Source organism: Mus musculus, chromosome 14 (assembly GCF_000001635.26).
Source record: "Mus musculus strain C57BL/6J chromosome 14, GRCm38.p6 C57BL/6J".
Lineage (NCBI taxonomy): Eukaryota > Metazoa > Chordata > Mammalia > Rodentia > Muridae > Mus > Mus musculus.
Genome location: NC_000080.6, coordinates 4,918,308 through 4,934,623, shown reverse-complemented (window position 1 = coordinate 4,934,623; position 16,316 = coordinate 4,918,308). Strand labels below are relative to the sequence as shown.

The 16,316-nt window shown below is 42.5% G+C and overlaps 2 protein-coding genes and 1 pseudogene across 9 annotated transcripts in view; 2 read left to right on the top strand and 1 right to left on the bottom strand.

Moving 5' to 3' along the window:
* The window catches only part of Gm10410 (predicted gene 10410), a 61,942-nt gene extending 57,775 nt beyond the window's left edge, over positions 1–4,167 (bottom strand). For 3 of the 4 annotated variants that reach the window (XR_003950940.1, XM_017316315.2, XM_017316316.2), the window contains exon 1: positions 3,961–4,121. Coding sequence is in view for 2 of the 4 variants with exons in the window: in XM_017316316.2 (XP_017171805.1) it covers positions 3,961–3,969 (9 nt within the window). In the remaining 2 variants the exon portion in view is untranslated. Of the gene's footprint in view, positions 1–3,960 lie in introns of all 4 variants that reach the window. The other variant, XM_011244813.2, reaches the window with a different exon arrangement.
* A 9-nt stretch (positions 4,168–4,176) lies between these two features.
* Positions 4,177–16,316, top strand: part of Gm26650 (predicted gene, 26650) — a 180,548-nt gene continuing 168,408 nt past the window's right edge. For 3 of the 5 annotated variants that reach the window (XR_003950943.1, XR_003950942.1, XR_003950941.1), the window contains exons 1-2: positions 4,185–4,356; positions 13,265–13,469. Coding sequence is in view for 2 of the 5 variants with exons in the window: in XM_011244814.3 (XP_011243116.1) it covers positions 13,328–13,469 (142 nt within the window). In the remaining 3 variants the exon portion in view is untranslated. Of the gene's footprint in view, positions 4,357–13,264; positions 13,470–16,316 lie in introns of all 5 variants that reach the window. The other 2 variants (XM_011244814.3, XM_011244815.3) reach the window with 2 other exon arrangements.
* On the top strand, positions 10,620–11,839 carry Gm8305 (predicted gene 8305; annotated as a pseudogene).

Sequence of the window (16,316 nt, the reverse complement as noted above, 5' to 3'; positions counted from 1 at the left end):
AGGTTTAGGCTCCATCAGGAGAGATTGGGAGAGAGAAGAGGAAGAGGGGAGAGGGGAGAAGGGAGAGTGGGGAGGAGAGAAGGGAGAGGGCAGAGGAGAGAGGGGAGAGAGAGAAGCATAGTATGCCTTGGTTGAGTGGTGAAACAAAAAACATCTATGAGTATTTTAACCTATATGTCTTTGACACTGCAGACCTATTGCATAGGAAGTCTTTCCATCCAGAAAATAAGCATCAGAGAGATAGTCAACTGTCTTTTCAAAATAGCACAAGAGAAATATACTCTTCTCCATTTTGGCCAGAATAAACCTGGTAATATGCAAGGCTTCTCTCTCTTCTAGGGGTGATGATCAGAATGGTCTCAAGCAACTCCAGAATTTCCAAACCAAAGCAGAAGGCTTATGAACTTCAGGACCAAAAAGTCCAGCCAAGCAGCTATTGATGCTAAAACTAAAGGCAGATTCATCAGTGCAGCCAAATCCCCAATGAAGCATTAAGTATAAGGTCGACAGGGAGCCTTTAAATTGTACCCAGATTCTGTGCCATTTCAAAGACTTCGGCATTTGTGCTAGGAAAGGGAACAGATTCTTCTTAGGTATGACACGGAAAGCTAAAACTAGTGATATTTTAGGTACTCACAGCCATGAAAATGTGCCAAGCATGCACAAGTCAAGTTCCGTCAGCATCTTAGCATGCTGGGTGATGAGGAAACCCTACATCTCTGTTAAAGATTAGGACAGGGATAGAATTGTCTTCGGTGTATAAACATTCTTAATGTGCCATTTTCAGGTAAATAATCCCTGTTTCACTCCTGCACTCAGACTTCATGAAATTCATTTTCACATTAAATTTTTAAAAAGAGATCAAATTAGAAGAATTAGTTTGGGGTGGAAAGGGGATGAGCAGGCCTGGGAAATGCATGAGAGTGTACCAAAAGGTGAGTGTAACACAAGCACACCATAAACCTACATGAAAGTGTCCTAATGGAATCCATAGTATTCACAGTTAGAAAATCTAAATGAAAGCATTTATTAAAAAAAAATAGATCAACGGTCATGATAAAGAGCACCCAAGATTAAATTCTGGCCTCCAAATACATTCATGAGCAACAACAAAAATAACCATGCACACACATACACAAATAAAGACAAAACCCATAAGGCAGGTGTAGTAAAATGTCATATAAATCCAATAAATGACAACAAACAAATATCCACAGACCAGAGGGAACTTACATCTTCCTCCACCTTCAGGGCTCTCGCCATGACACAGAGTCTTGTTTATGTGTTTGTCTGTGTGGATGTGTGTTTCCTATGTGGGATATCCATGAAGGTCAGAAGAGGGATCAGAATGCCAGACCTGGAGTTACTAAATATTGTGTCCTATTTCTACTTGGGTGCTAGAAAAGAACCTGGCCTCAGAGAATAGCACTAGGCACTCTTTACTGCTAAGCTCTCTCCATAGCCCACAAAGTGTTGATACAATAAAAATTTAGGTTCTGCTTACTTATTCATAAATACCAGATTGTTTTCACTGAAAGCATAATCATTTCCCTCACTAAAGATTTATGTTCAACTCATGGCAACAGATAGTGCATGGAGAAAATCCTGGATTGTCTGGAGAATGGAAGCCAGGACTGCTGAGAATGCTCTCCACCTGCACATGGAATATGACTGTGCATTTTTATTTTCTGGTTCTGAGATAAAACTCAGGACTTTGTGTGAGTGAAACAATTATCACACAGTACATGCCAGGTCTGTAAGCCCTTTCTATCACCAGCGTTACAAGGTACACAGCATGATGGGCCTGACTGTCCTTTGGGAAGCACGCACAATGGCACTTGAAAATTGCTTACAGAATTTTCAAGGATTAGACGGGATCAACTAGGCAAAGGCAGTTCAAACAGGTAATTCTCAGTCTGATAACCCTACCAATCTCAGTGTCTGCTCACCCTTCACAAAGAACTGGACTGTGAGAAACAAGTGTAACTAGTTCCACTTTTCCAGAAAAACAAATAAACAAACAAACAAACACACAAACACCCCTTTCCTCTGGCAAGATAACCAAATGATTTTGAAAGATGCCCATTGTCATAACAGGGCTCATTTTGTTCTCCAGGCTCCTTTACAAATACCGCTTAAAATAATTATAAAAAGAAATTTACAGAAAGGTCTATTCAAATTGTCTGCTTCTTTCTAATTAAATGGCTTACTTCCTAGGTATTAAATTTTATCTGGCTAAAACAGATGCATATTTTTCTCTGTCTCACTTCTTTACACATCTCAATGTCCCTCCATGGATGTCAAGGTTAACTGCAGTGGATTCCGGGAACCTTAAAATTCAGCCACCATACTTTACTCATTCTCCTACAGCCAGGGGGAAGACAGTGACCTAAATATTAGCCTTACAGGCTCCCCATCATCCTGTACCTCAACATGAATCAATAGTTTGATTGATTCCACTAAAAATATGGGGAATGTAATAGAAAAAATTAGCTCCATGTAAAAATGAGTTTCAGATCAAGTTGGTATGCAAAAAAATTATAAGGTAAAGAAAACGCAGAAAAGAAAATAGAAAATGAATGCAAAGCAAAAGAAAGGGAGTCAGCAAAACCTTGTGCTTAGGCTAAGGATTTTTCAACACAGGATGTTTCTACCAGGGCACTAAGCTTAATTCATGAGCAGTTGAGTCTTGACAGCTATTTAATGAGGTGGTTGATGTCAGAGCTACCTGGCTCATTTCCCAAAATTGTTTTCCTTTCCCATTATTGTGTATTTGTTAACATAAAATATTAACCAGACATTCATTCTGCTTCTGTAATTTCATTTATCTGATGATTTTTCAGAAAAAAAAAATACAGTGCCTCATAGAGCAGAAATTCTTGAGTTGAGGCTGTTGTGGTGTGTTCCTTTAATAACCCAAGTCCATGTTTTCTTTTGTAAAGCACCTAAGACTTGCAGAGAATAATTGGGACTCAGCCACAATCACTAAGTTTTTCCCATGGTATACAACAACTTCCTCAGTTATTTTTTCTTGAACCACAATATCTTAGGAACTGGAAGAGGCATTATGCACAATTAAGAGCAAATCTAGAAGAGCTAGGAGACTGAGCTCAAGAAAGCCAAAAGGAATCTTGAACAGCCCCCAAATAAAAAGGCCCAAATAATCCTAAAATGGAGTAGTGGGGAATCAAAATATAGGATTTCAGCTCCTGGCATTAATTCCAGCCTTGCTTGTTGCAGCCTTTTGATGCAAAGGGATAGAAGATCCTCCCAGGTCCTGATGGCTTCAGAGGACCCTATAGCAGGGGCAACCACAAGAGGGAAGGCAAGGTTTTATTATTGTTCCCAGGGATTCTCAGAATAGAAGTAAGAATTCTTGTATAAGCATCAGTTCCTCCTATGTATAGGATGAGTAAGGTGTCACCCATGCCATAGAGATGGAGAAGTGGCTTTAACTAGATACTTGCTAACTCACCATACGCTACAAAGAAAAAGGGAGACCAGAGAGGTGACCTCTGGTCAAAGACTTGTCTACCTCTTGCTAAACTGTTGAGCCCAAGATACCCTTCAGGTAGCAGATGAACTGTCTTCTCCAGGGCAGCATGAAGGTCCTGGAAGTGGTCCTGCTACATGCCCAGGAGACAGTAGAGCAATATCTCTGCTTTGGTGCCTACTACCTCCTGTTCCTGCTGTGACTGCTCACAGAAGCTCAATAGTATGGTGTACTGCAGCACTCTGTTCATGGCCTTTACCTGTGTCGTGGCATGGGCAAGGCTCTGTAAATACTATATGAGCCATTCCTGTCTCTCTGGCTCCCTGTTGGTGTCATTTTCCCTCTCTGTATATGGCCAGATAGCATCAGGGCTTAGTGAGGGCAGCAGAGTGACACAGACTGAATTGGGCCTTCAGGCTAGGGAACTGTAAATAGGAAGGCTATGCGATTGATAGGCTGGAACTAACCTCCTGCATCACTGGTAATAAGGCATGATCATGGAATGCCTCTCCCTCTACTTCTTCTTTCTGGCAAAACCAAGTTAGCTGAGATTGTAACCATACTTGAAGAGAAGAGACAAAAATGGAGAAGGCAGAGGTGGTGACCACTCCATCCTAGGTCCTGCCACAGATGGGCTTGACCCCTCCTGCTCCACTTCCAGTTGACTATCCCACTTCAAACTTCTATTTCAGTTGGGATTGGAGGAGGGTAAAGTCACTGAAGCCCAACAGTTCCCAGAATTCTGACACGGAGGCATGTGCCTATGAGATCTTCTTTTCAGGCCTCCATCCTTCCTGGCCCACCTTCAGTACTGAGGAATTACAGCAGAAAACATGAAGAATTGGTGCTTGCTGACTTGCCTGGTAGGTTCATCTTCAGATCTTATCCTCATACCACCCATGACCATTTGCTCAGGTAATGGTAACTCCCACAGTCTCCTGGGTGCTCCTACCCAGTTATCAACGAGACATGACTGTATCACAGGTATGCCCAAAGTCCAACTTTGTAAAAGACAGTTACTCCACTGAGACACTTGATTTCAGGTGATACCATACAAACAACAGGTTTAGACAATGGAGGTGACTGCTATCATGGAACCGTAGCTTTACACAGACTGCCTGGCTTTCCCCTCTCCCTTACACCTCCATAACTTCTGTCTGGCTGACCAGTACTTATCCTGACAGCAACCACAGATCTGAAGTCATCATTCAGGTTCTCATCTTATGTCTTCTTAGGAATAATAGACATCCTGGTGATGATGGGATGGACAAAGTGGGAAAGGGAAGGAAAAGTGACATTGGACACTGATTTGGTTTGTGATGAGAAATAACTAAGTTCCATGAAAAACAAGTATAGATACAGAAGAGAAATATAGTCTCTGAATAACAGTCAAAGGAGAGTGAAGAGAATTAGTTTGTGTTCCTAGAAATCTTCTGAATAATCCAGTGAGGCAGCATGGTTGGTGAGATTATGTCTCACATTCTGTGCAGTGGTGCATAGTACTTTTGTTCAGTCCTTTATAAGATGCTCTTAGTGTCACTGGAAACTAGCTGACAGAAACCGGGAACATATTTAGTGCTTTAGTGTTGATTTTAACCATGACCTTGGCAGAAACTCCTTTCTGTCAGTATTAGAGATTTAGATATGTGAGGTTGAGGAGTTCCCCAGTTAAAGAATTTCTTTTTTTTTATTAGATAATTTCTTTACTTACATTTCAAATGTTATCCACTTTCCTCATTTCCCCTCCCAAAACCCCCTATCCTATCCCCTCTCCCCTTGCTCACCAACTTGACTACTCCCAATTTTCTGTCCTGGCATTCCTCTACACTGGGACATCAAGACTACACAAGACCAAGGGCCTTCTTCCTATTGATGTCTGACAAGGCCATCCCCTGCTACATATGTGGCTGCAACCATGGGTCCCTCCAAGTGTACTCTTTGGTTGGTAATTTAGTCCCTGGGAGCTCTGGGGGAACTGGATGGTTCATATTGTTGTTCCTCCAGTGGAGCTGCAAACCCCTTCAGCTCCTTGGGTCCTTTCTCTAGCTCCTCCATTGGAGACCCTGTGCTCAGGCCAGTGGTTGGCTGGGAGCATCCACCTCTGTATTTATCAGGAGTCTCTCAGGAGACAGCTATTTGAGGCTCCTGTCAGCAAGCACTTGTTGGCAACCACAATAGTGTCTGGGTTTGTTGATTGTATATGGAATGGATGCCCAGGTGGGGCAGTCTGTGAATGGCATTTCCTTCAGGCTCTGCTTCACAGTTTGTCTCTGTCTGTCCTCCCATGGGGATTTTGTTCCTGCTTCTAAGGAGGACCGAAGGTTCCACACTTAAATCATCCTTCTTGAGCTTCATGTTGTCTGTGAATTATATCTTAGATATTCCGAGCTTCTGGGCTAATATCCACTTATCAGTGAGTGCATACCATGTGTGTTCTTTTGTAATTGGGTTACCTCACTCAGGATGATATTTTCTAGTTGCATCCATTTGCCTAAGAATTTAATGAAGTCAATGTTTTTAATAGCTGAGTAGTACTCCACTGTGTAAATGTACCACATTTTCTGTATCCATTTCTCTGTTGAGGGACATCTGGGTTCTTTCCAGCTTCTGTCTACTATAAATAAGGCTGCTATGAACATAGAAGAGCATGTGTCCTTATTACATGCTGGAGCATATTTTGGGACTATGACCAGGAGTGGTATTGCTGGGTCCTCAGGTAGTACTATGTCCAATTTTCTGAGGAACAGCCAAACTGATTTCCAGAGTCATTGTACTAGTTTGTAATCCCACCAGTAATGGAGGAGTGTTCCTTTCTCCATATCCTCACCAGCATCTGCTGTGACCTGAGTTTTTTATCTTAGCCATTCTGACCTGTGTGAGGTAGACTCTAAGGGTTGTTTTATTTTGCATTTCTCTGATGATTAAGGATGCTGAACACTTTTTCAGGTGCTTCTCAGACATTCAGTATTCCTCAGGTGAGAATTCTTTGTTTAGCTCTGAGCCCCATTTTTTAATGGGGTTATTTGTTTCTCTGGAGTTTAGCTTCCTGAGTTCTTAGTATATATTGGATATTAGGCCTCTATCGGACGTAGGATTGGAAAAGATCTGAACCCAATCTGTTTGGTTGCTGTTTTGTCCTATTAACAGTGTCCTTTGCCTTACAGAAGGTTTGCAATTTTATGAGGTCTCATTTGTCAATTCTTGATCTTAGAGCATAAGCTATTGGTGTTCTATTCAGGAAAATTTCCCCTATGCCCATGTGTTTAAGGCTCTTCCCGACTTTCTTTTCTATTAATTTCAGTGTATCTGGTTTCATGCGGAGGTCCTTGATCCACTTGGATTTGAGCTTTATACCAGGAGAAAAGAATGGGTCAATTTGCATTCTGCTACATGCTAAGTGACAGTTGAACCAGCACCATTTCTTGAAAAATGCTGTCTTTTTTCCGCTGGATGTTTTTACCTCCTTTGTCAAAGGGCATTGTCTTTTTCAGTGAGAGAAGCCCTTCCCTGTTCTGAACCCTCCTTTACCACATGCAAAGGCACACATTATATCCATGACTGCTCAGCCATGTGCCCAGCCTTTTATTCAGGCTGAATTGGTACTTCCCTTATCCCCCAGGTCCTACTGTGTCCTTTTCTGTTTTCTTTCAGAAAGAAATCAATACCTCCTTGTAGATACTGGGCAACAGCACTGCATCCCTGGCACTTTACAACCTGATTTCTGACAATAACTCAATGTGGAAATTGATTCTCTGCAACGACTAGATAACCCAGTCATTTAGGGTGCAAGCTCATCTTACAGGATACCTCAGTTTGGTTCTCATCACCCACATCAGACAGCTCAGTTCTGCCTCTATCCCCAGCTCTGGGGGATTTAACAGTCTCTTGTGGCTTCCAGGGCACCGGCACATTAAAAGAATAGAATAGAAGAAAGTCTACTCACTACCACTCACCTGAATTCACCTCAGAGGTCCCTGCTTCCTACACCCTCTGCCACTTCTAATTTAACCCTCACAACATCTTCCTTTCTTTCTCTTACCATTTCACCCTGCACTGGCCCTATGTCTCTATAACCAGCTCCTGTCATGCACCTATCTTCCCCTGTACCTCTCTTCCTACACAGAAATCATTTCAAATCTCTACTGGATATTCATTGGCTAGCTCCTCAAGCTGTTTACTTAACTTTTCCTGAGCCTGCAGTTCTTTTTTTTTAATTAGGTATTTTCTTCATTTATATTTCCAGTGCTATCCCAAAAGTCCCCCATACCCTCCCCCTCCACTCCCCTACCCACCCACTCCCACTTCTTGGCCCTCGCATTCCCCTGTACAGAGGCATATAAAGTTTGCAAGACCTATTGGCCTCTCTTTCCAGTGATGGCCAACTAGGCCATCTTCTGATACATATGCAGCTAGAGACACGAGCTCTGGGAGGTACTGGTTAGATCATATTGTTGTTCCACCTATAGGGTTGCAGACCTCTTTAGCTCCTTGTGTACTTTCTCTAGCTCCTCCACTGGGAGCCCTGTGATCCATCCAATATCTGACTGTGAGCATCCACTTCTGTGTTTGCTAGGCCCTGGCATAGCCTCACAAGGGACAGCTATATCAGGGTCTTTTCAGCAAAATCTTGCTAGTGTGTGCAATGGTGTCCGCGTTTGGAGGCTGATTATGGGATGGATCCCTGGGTAGGGATGTCTCTAGGTGGTCTGTCCTTTCATCTCAGCTCCAATCTTTGTCTCTGTAACTCATTCCATGGGTGTGTTGTTCCCAATTCTAAGAAGGAGCAAAGTGTCCACACTTTGGTCTTCAATCTTCTTGATTTTCATGTGTTTTGCAAATTGTATCTTATATCTTGGGTATTCTAAGTTTCTGGACTATTATCCACTTATTAATGAGTACATATCATGTGAGTTCTTTGTGATTGGGTTACCTCACTCAGGATGATGCCCTCCAGGTCCATCCATTTGCCTAGGAATTTCATTAATTCATTCTTTTTAATACCTGAGTAGTACTCCATTGTGTAAATGTACCACATTTTCTGTATCCATTCCTCTGTTGAGGGGCATCTGGGTTCTTTCCAGCTTCTGGCTATTATAAATAAGGCTTCTATGAACATAGTGGAGCATGTGTCCTTCTTATAGGTTGGAATATCTTCTGGATAGATGCCCAGGAGAGGTATTGCGGGATACTCCGGTATACTATGTCCAATTTTCTGAGAAACCACCAGACTGATTTCCAGAGTGGTTGTACAAGCTTGCAATCCTACGAACAATGGAGGATTGTTCCTCTTTCTCCACATACTTGCCAGCATCTGCTGTTACCTGAATTTTTGATCTTAGCCATTCTGACTGGTGTGAGGTGGAATCTCAGGGTTGTTTTGATTTGCATTTCCCTGATGATTAAGGATGCTGAACATTTTTTCAGGTGCTTCTTAGCCATTCAGTATTCCTCAGGTGAGAATTCTTTGTTTAGTTTTGAGACCCAATTTTAATGGGGTTATTTGATTTTCTGGAGTCTACCTTCTTGAGTTCTTTATATATGTTGGATATTAGTCCCCTGTCTGATTTAGGTTAGGTAAAGATTCTTTTCCAATCTGTTGGTGGCCTTTTTGTCTTATTGAGAGCCTGCCGTTCTTTATTACACCTTGGTGGTACACACCTCTGCTTACTAGAATCTTTAGGAAATTAAGTGATAGGACTAATATAATGACATTGACAAGGTACACCATCTGGCAGTCACAGGAAACTCACTAATACAGGACTCATGCAGGCAATTTCAACTGCTCCAAAAGCTTGACTGGTAGGTTGCCTTTGCAATACACCAGCTGGGTACTATCCTGTAACCCTCTATCCTTCTATTCTCTTTTGAGCAAAATAGAGTGACAACGACAATAGTAGCAGACTAGCGCTCAAGCTAAGATGGATGCTATTGATAGACTTTCTCTGAGAGATAAACTTCACAGAATCAGCTGGAAACTGAAGGAAAGAGATTATTATTATTATTATTATTATTTTCTTTATTTACATTTCAAATGTTGTCCCCTTTCCTAGTTTCCTCTCTGTAAATAGAGGCATAGAGGAAGAAAGTGTTTTATTTAGCTGGTTTTCAGGTAATAAGTGTGGGGATAGGAACTCTCCACCTTAATCTCTACCCTGTCATCCAAACACTGTCCCTTTAACTATGTAAGAAAACCCATGTGTAGACCTCAAGAAATCAGAAATCAGGGGTTTGTGGTGTGGGGTACATGTTATATACCAATAGATCTTTTTAAATGGCCCAACAAACATTTGAGGGAAATAATAAAAATGTTACCATTTTGTGGGGTAGTGGGCTGTGCACAGACAGCCTGGTCTCCAGTCGAACAAAGGTCTGGAACCCCAGAGACTAGATGGATGGTGATTTCCACCTACATGGGACGGAAGGTGTTCCATCATGTCTCCTGGCCTTCTGGCTCCTGTCAAAGTTACCATCCCCACAGCCCCCACAGGAGAGGTGTGTGGCTATCAGTCACGTAGGAGCAGCACCAAGCCTTCCCACAAATGAGAGGTACCTGCTGTCGAACCCTGAATCACCCCAAAAACTGTATATAAATCCTATCCAGGGAATTAAAGGTGCTCGAGAACTACTCTGTCATCTGAGTGTTATGTTCCAAGAGCTGTAACACTTGGGAAGAGATCTTCTCTCCATCTGAGGTTCCACTGCACTCCTCACTGAATAGTCGGCTTCTCCTTGGCCCAGCCCAACCCAACTCAGTGCAAAGCAGCTCAGAGTTACTGAGTGACCTGGAAGGCATGGCAGAAACTTCATCTTTGCCTGCAATCACTTCCCTTGGCTGGAACCCTGGCATTAGGCCTGGCCAGAGATCTCCATGGAAAACCTCTGGTACCCAGACCCACATCATTGAGGATCACTTCTGGTGGACATGTTATATAGCAGCCTGAAGAAACAAGAGCCATAAATATACTTATTAACTAAATCCAATTCATGAAATGAAACCACCAGCAACAGGAGAATCAGAAGTGGAGAGGTAGGCCTACCCAAAGATTTCTCAGAGTCAATTGTTAAAGGACAAACAACTCTCGTTCTGTGTCCTTGTTCAGGAGTAGCCTCAATAAGAATGATCTAGCTCTATAAGCGGCATGTGGTGGCAAGATGCCTCACAGGAAATTCTCAGCTCCCAGGCATGGGTCATTGGGCTCCTTGCCTCACAGGCACAACAGCCGGCATCATGGGAAAATTAAGAGCCTCCCCAAGGATGACCCTTCCAAGCCTGTTCACCTCACAGCTTTTCTAGGCTACAAGGGTGCCATGACCCACATCGTCTGGGAAGTTGACAGGCCAGGATCTAAGGTGAACAAAAAAGAAGTTCTGGAGGCTGTGACCATTGTGGAAACCCCACCAATGGTGGTTGTGGGCATTGTAAGATATGTTGAAACCCCACGAGGCCTCTGGACCTTCATGACTATATTTGTTGAGCATATCAGTGATGAGTGTAAAAGGCAGTTCTATAAGAAGTGGCACAAATCTAAGAAGACGACTTTTACCAAGTACTGTGAGAAATGGCAGGATGACACAGGCAAGAAGCAGTTGGAAAATGACTTCAACAGCATGAAGAACTATTGCCAGGCCATTCGCATGATTGTTCACACTCAGATGAGTCTGCTTCCTCTGTGCCAGAAGGCACACTTGATGGAGATCCAGGTGAATGGAGGCACTGTGGCTGAGAATCAAGACTGGGCCCAAGAGAAGTTGGAGCAGCAGGTTCCTGTAAACCAGGTGTTGGGGCAGGATGGGATGATTGATGTCATCAGCGTGACAAAAGGCAAAGGATACAAAGGGGTGACCAGTTGTTGGCAGACAAAGAAACTACCCCAAAAGACCCATCGAGGTTTGCACAAAGTTGCCTGGATTAGAGCCTGGAACCCTGCCTGTGCAGCCTTCTCTATGGCTCGAGCTGGACAGAAAGGCTACCATCACTGAACAGAGATTATCAAGAAGATTTACAAGATTGGTCAAGGATACCTCATTAAGGATGGTAAACTGATCAAGAACAATGCATCTACTGACTATGACCTGTCTGATAAGAGCATCAACCCACTGGGTGGCTTTGTCCATTATGGTGAGGTAACCAATGACTTCATCATGATCAAAGGCTGTGTGGTGGGGACCAAGAAGCGAGTACTTACCCTTTGTAAGTCCTTACAGGTCCAGATCAAAAGTCAGGCCCTTGAGAAGATTGACCTGAAGTTCATTGACACCGCCTCCAAGTTTTGTCATGGTCATTTCCAGACCATGGAGGGGAATAAAGCATTCATGGGACCACTCAAGAAAGATCTCATTGCCAAGTTAAAAAAAAAAAAAAAAGAATGATCTAGGACTGGAGCCCATGCCTCCAGGGCATCAAGGTTGTGGTGTTTTTGGATCCATCTCTTGGGCTCTGGCTATCAGGGCTTATTCACCTGTTTCTGAGGTGTCCCATGCTCTCTTTGGCAACACAATTACACTTGGCTCTTTGATGACTGTGGCCATTTCCCCATGTAAATAATCTATATGATGCTGTATTTCTTCATAAACCTGCTTGGATTAAGCCAAATTAGTAAAAGATCTGAAGACACAGATTCTATCTTCTCTATCCTTCTAAACTCCTGGCACCTCCCCATCAATAATTTGTCACTGATGTAGGATGTGCTGGTCCAGGTCAATCAGAAATAAAGAAAGGAATGTTCAAAAACTCTCTGATGTCTCAGAAAGTGATGGCAGGTGGATGGCTTGCCAAAGCACTAATAATTATGCCTTCCTTAGAACTGCTACCACTGGGGTAGAAGCTGCAGTCTTCCTCCCTATATTGCCATGTAGAGAAAGTTGAGTTATAGTTGATTCCACTTCCCATGGCTAACTTAGTCACCATTCTACTGTTGTGAAGAGTCAGCATGGCCAAGGCAAGTCCTATTAAAGAATTTAATTGTGGGGTTGCTTACATTTTGGAGGATTAATCCCATAGTAAACATGGCAGAATGCATGATGTCAGGCTTGGTGCTGTATTTATCTGAAAACTGCATCCTAACAGAATGACCAGAGAGATGAAAAGGGACCAAAATGGGGTGTGAAAATCTCAAAGCCCACCTGCAGTGACACAATTCCTTCCAGAAGGTTGTATTTTCTCCACCAAGCCACACCACATAATCCTACTCTAATTGTCTCACTCCCTGAAGATTAAGCATATAGATACAGACACTTCTGTTGGGAATCTTTCTTCAAATCACCAAAATACCTTTGTTCGGAGTGCGGGAGAGATATAATCCTCAGTATAACCATCTAAACAGTGCCATGGATGGTGGTGTTTGGGGGGCATTGTTTTCTCAGTGAAATAGGAAAATTCTGATTACACATTTTTTTATGAGAAAGATGCTTTGGACAGTTGGGATGGCTCTTACTCTTTCGCATTCCTCAGACCTAACCTTAGTTCAGCTTCCAATTTACCTACTTCCCTTTACTATGACCATATCTGAGTCTCATTCCTTCCTTTTCCCCAGGGTGTACACTGGCATAGAGTCAAGAAATGAATTGATTATTCCAAGCGGCCTTCTCCAAGGGCCATAAGCAATCCTACTTGGTATTGTTATTCTCTCTCCTGACTGGCCAGATGTGCAAGCTTAGGAACCTTTTGGGAAACTCTATGTAGTAGCATACTATGATGACAAGCAATGTGATCAGAGGCCTATAGTTGCTTAGGCAGTGGGTACCAATGCCCTTTCTTTGCTCTGGTTTTAGGGATTGTAAGTTGTATCCTGGTACTCTGAGCCTCATGGATTTGGGAAGGGAAATTCTCCCTCAATGGAACGACTTCCATCCAAGACTGTTCTGCTCTTCATCTCCAGAAAGAAGCAAAGGACCTCAAATCTCAGCATGTACACCAGTAGGATCAGGCTGAACAGTTTCAAGCATTGTGTTTCAGTCCTCAGAGCCACCATACAAGGTACAGTCTGTTTTTTGAACAAATGGCACAATTGAGTCATGGTGAAGTCAACCTTGTGGATAAGAAGAAGGATTAACTCTGGCCCTTGGTAGAGCACTGATCTCGTATGATCAAGGCCCTGGATCTAACTATGGGAAATGAAAAAGAAATTTCAAACATAAAGACACACACAAACAATTTAGAACTACCAATGCAGCTACTTTCAACTTCCCTGTACCTTCCTGAAATGTTTCAAATGTAATATTGAAACTGAATATTTGTGGTGTCTTGAGTTCAAACATTCATTCATTGATTTACGTTTCTGAGGAATGATGGGTACTCATCTAGTCTCAGTCCATTTAAGATTCACAAACATTGTCCCAGACAATGAGACCCATCTTTCTTCAGCATAGAGAAGATGAATCACTAGACTATGGACGTAGCAGTAAAGGGGCTTGATACAGCCAAACTTTGGCTCAGACCCTCTGGCCAGGCCCACTTGGATAATGTGCCTGCTTTTGCACAGTTGTCAGTCTTATCAGCAAGTGTCCTGTGAGCAAAAAAACCAAGAAGACTCCTCCAGTAAGAGTAAAAGATGCTTGTGACTGTCTGCAGTTAAGGTAGTAGAGTTCTCATAACTTGGGCCTTCATTTCTCCAGGGCCAACTGTCCCCTGGCTTTGGCAGTGGCATATTGATGGGACTGTCTGTTCTAGAAAACACATGCTGGGATGTTAGAAAGGATGAGCTCTCAGCTTCCATAGTGATATCTCTTTTGGAGCCCTTACTTGAGGGCCTAGTACCAAATCAGGCCATATTCACAGATGGTTCTTTCTTTCCCACCACTGATAATCAGGCCTTTCTTTATTTTATTCATATTACTGTTGTTGATAGAGTCTCATGTTTCCCAGGCAGGCACAGAGTCATGATCCTTCTGCCCTATGTCCATGGTGTTGAAATAAGAGGCTTGTCACCACACCAGTAATCCAGCTGTCTCTTCTTTATTGGATGGTCTCTTCATTGATGCCCTTTCCTGCCTGTTGACACTTTAGGGACATTCCATGATGGTTAGCTGAATGAACAAATTAAGGGCAGAGGAAAATAGACTTGTTCACAGCTAACAGTAATGTAAGGAGCATGGAATAAGTGCCAAGTGATAGTGAGGTGTGCCACAGCTAACAGGGAAGGAAGAAGGGAAAGTCATTGTGTCCCTGCAGCTGGCACAACAGTGTCAATGCTCCTCCCTGCAGATCTCTGTCATTCAGAAAACATCAAAGTGGAGTGAGTATACTGTCATGGATAGATACAAGTTATACTCATGCGTTTGTAAGTAAAACCTTCCAGAACCTACAAAGCCTTTGTGGTCTCCTCTCTAGCAATATGCTGGCAGCTTCCCTTCACTCATTTTCTATCTTGAACCTGAAGGGAAGCTTGATTTCCCCATCGTTTAGCCAGGAATATCTATGTCACTAAACAATATATCGTTTAGAGTTACATGGTTGTGAAATTTGTTCTCAAAATAGTTATTGCATTTATTGATTTTTGCATGTATATATGTGCATGGGCAAGATTGTGCTATAGCATGTGTGTGGGGCCAAGGACAACATGCACTAGCAGGTTCTGTCATGCTACCACATCCATCCCTGGGATCAAACTCTAGCTGTCAATCCTGGCACACTCTGGACTCACTGAGTTACATTATCAACTCCCAGTTTGAAATTCTATGCATTTACTTCACTTTTGTGTTTAGATTTCATGTGTATATAACATGCTTGTTTGTTATAGAGTTTTACCTGTGTGGCTGCTCTGGTAACTGACTGCATCCTCCATTCTATTGTATAAGGAAAGCACAATTTATTTCGTAGTTCTCTAGTTGACAGTCATTTGAATTGTGTTCACCTTTGGTCACGAAAATGGTGTTTTCAATAAATCCTAGGCACACATTTCAAGAAAATATTGCTGGGTAAAGTTGTTGAGTTTAATTTTAGCATTAATGCCTCACTTTTCTGAATGAACTGTGTGTGCATCTGGGGATACTCAACTGTAGTTCAACTTAGTCCCTGGCATGGAACGCATCTGTTTCATCAGTTTAAGTTTAAAATAGAGCAGAATTACTTCACAGGAAGTAGATTCAACGTTACTTGCAACACCTAGTGCTAAATTAATGTTTTTTGAGTGATAGAAATCAAATAGCAAAATCTATCTATCTATCTATCTATCTATCTATCTATCTATCTATCTATCTATATCTTGGTTCTGACCTCAACAACAAAGAAGCCCATGAACACAGGTCTCAAAGAAAACATGAATTCAGGTGTGAGTCCTGAACTGTTCTAGCACACTGGATGTCAAACACTGGCTCTTACACACTGGAACTTCCTGTTGTTTATTAAACTTATTCTCATGATCCAAAACAGCAGAGAAAAGGAAACCAGAGGTAGGGAGCCAGAGATGAATGAGAACCCTCAATGGGCCTGGAGGAGTAAACTAACTCTCTAAAAATTTTCCAGGGGATATAGGCTCACATGAAACCCGCGGTGACATTTGTGTTTTCTTCAGAACAAGGATTTTTGATCCTGGGTTCCTGTTACTCCATGGAAGCCCAGAGCACACAATCAGTATTTTCAAGGAGGAAATCCAACATAAAGATGTCTGGATTATGGTTTACAAGGAATTCTGATATATCTCCAAGGTGAACACATAGGGCCATAGGCCAAGAGCAGCGAGGGTCAAAGTGGGGCTCCCTGGTCTCAGCACTGGCACTGCTTGGAACTTGTAAAAGGAAAATCATCCTGGTGACCAGAAGCCTAATTACCAAAATCCAGAGGGAAACATGCAAAAAAATGAAGGAAATTGGCACTGTCCCAGAG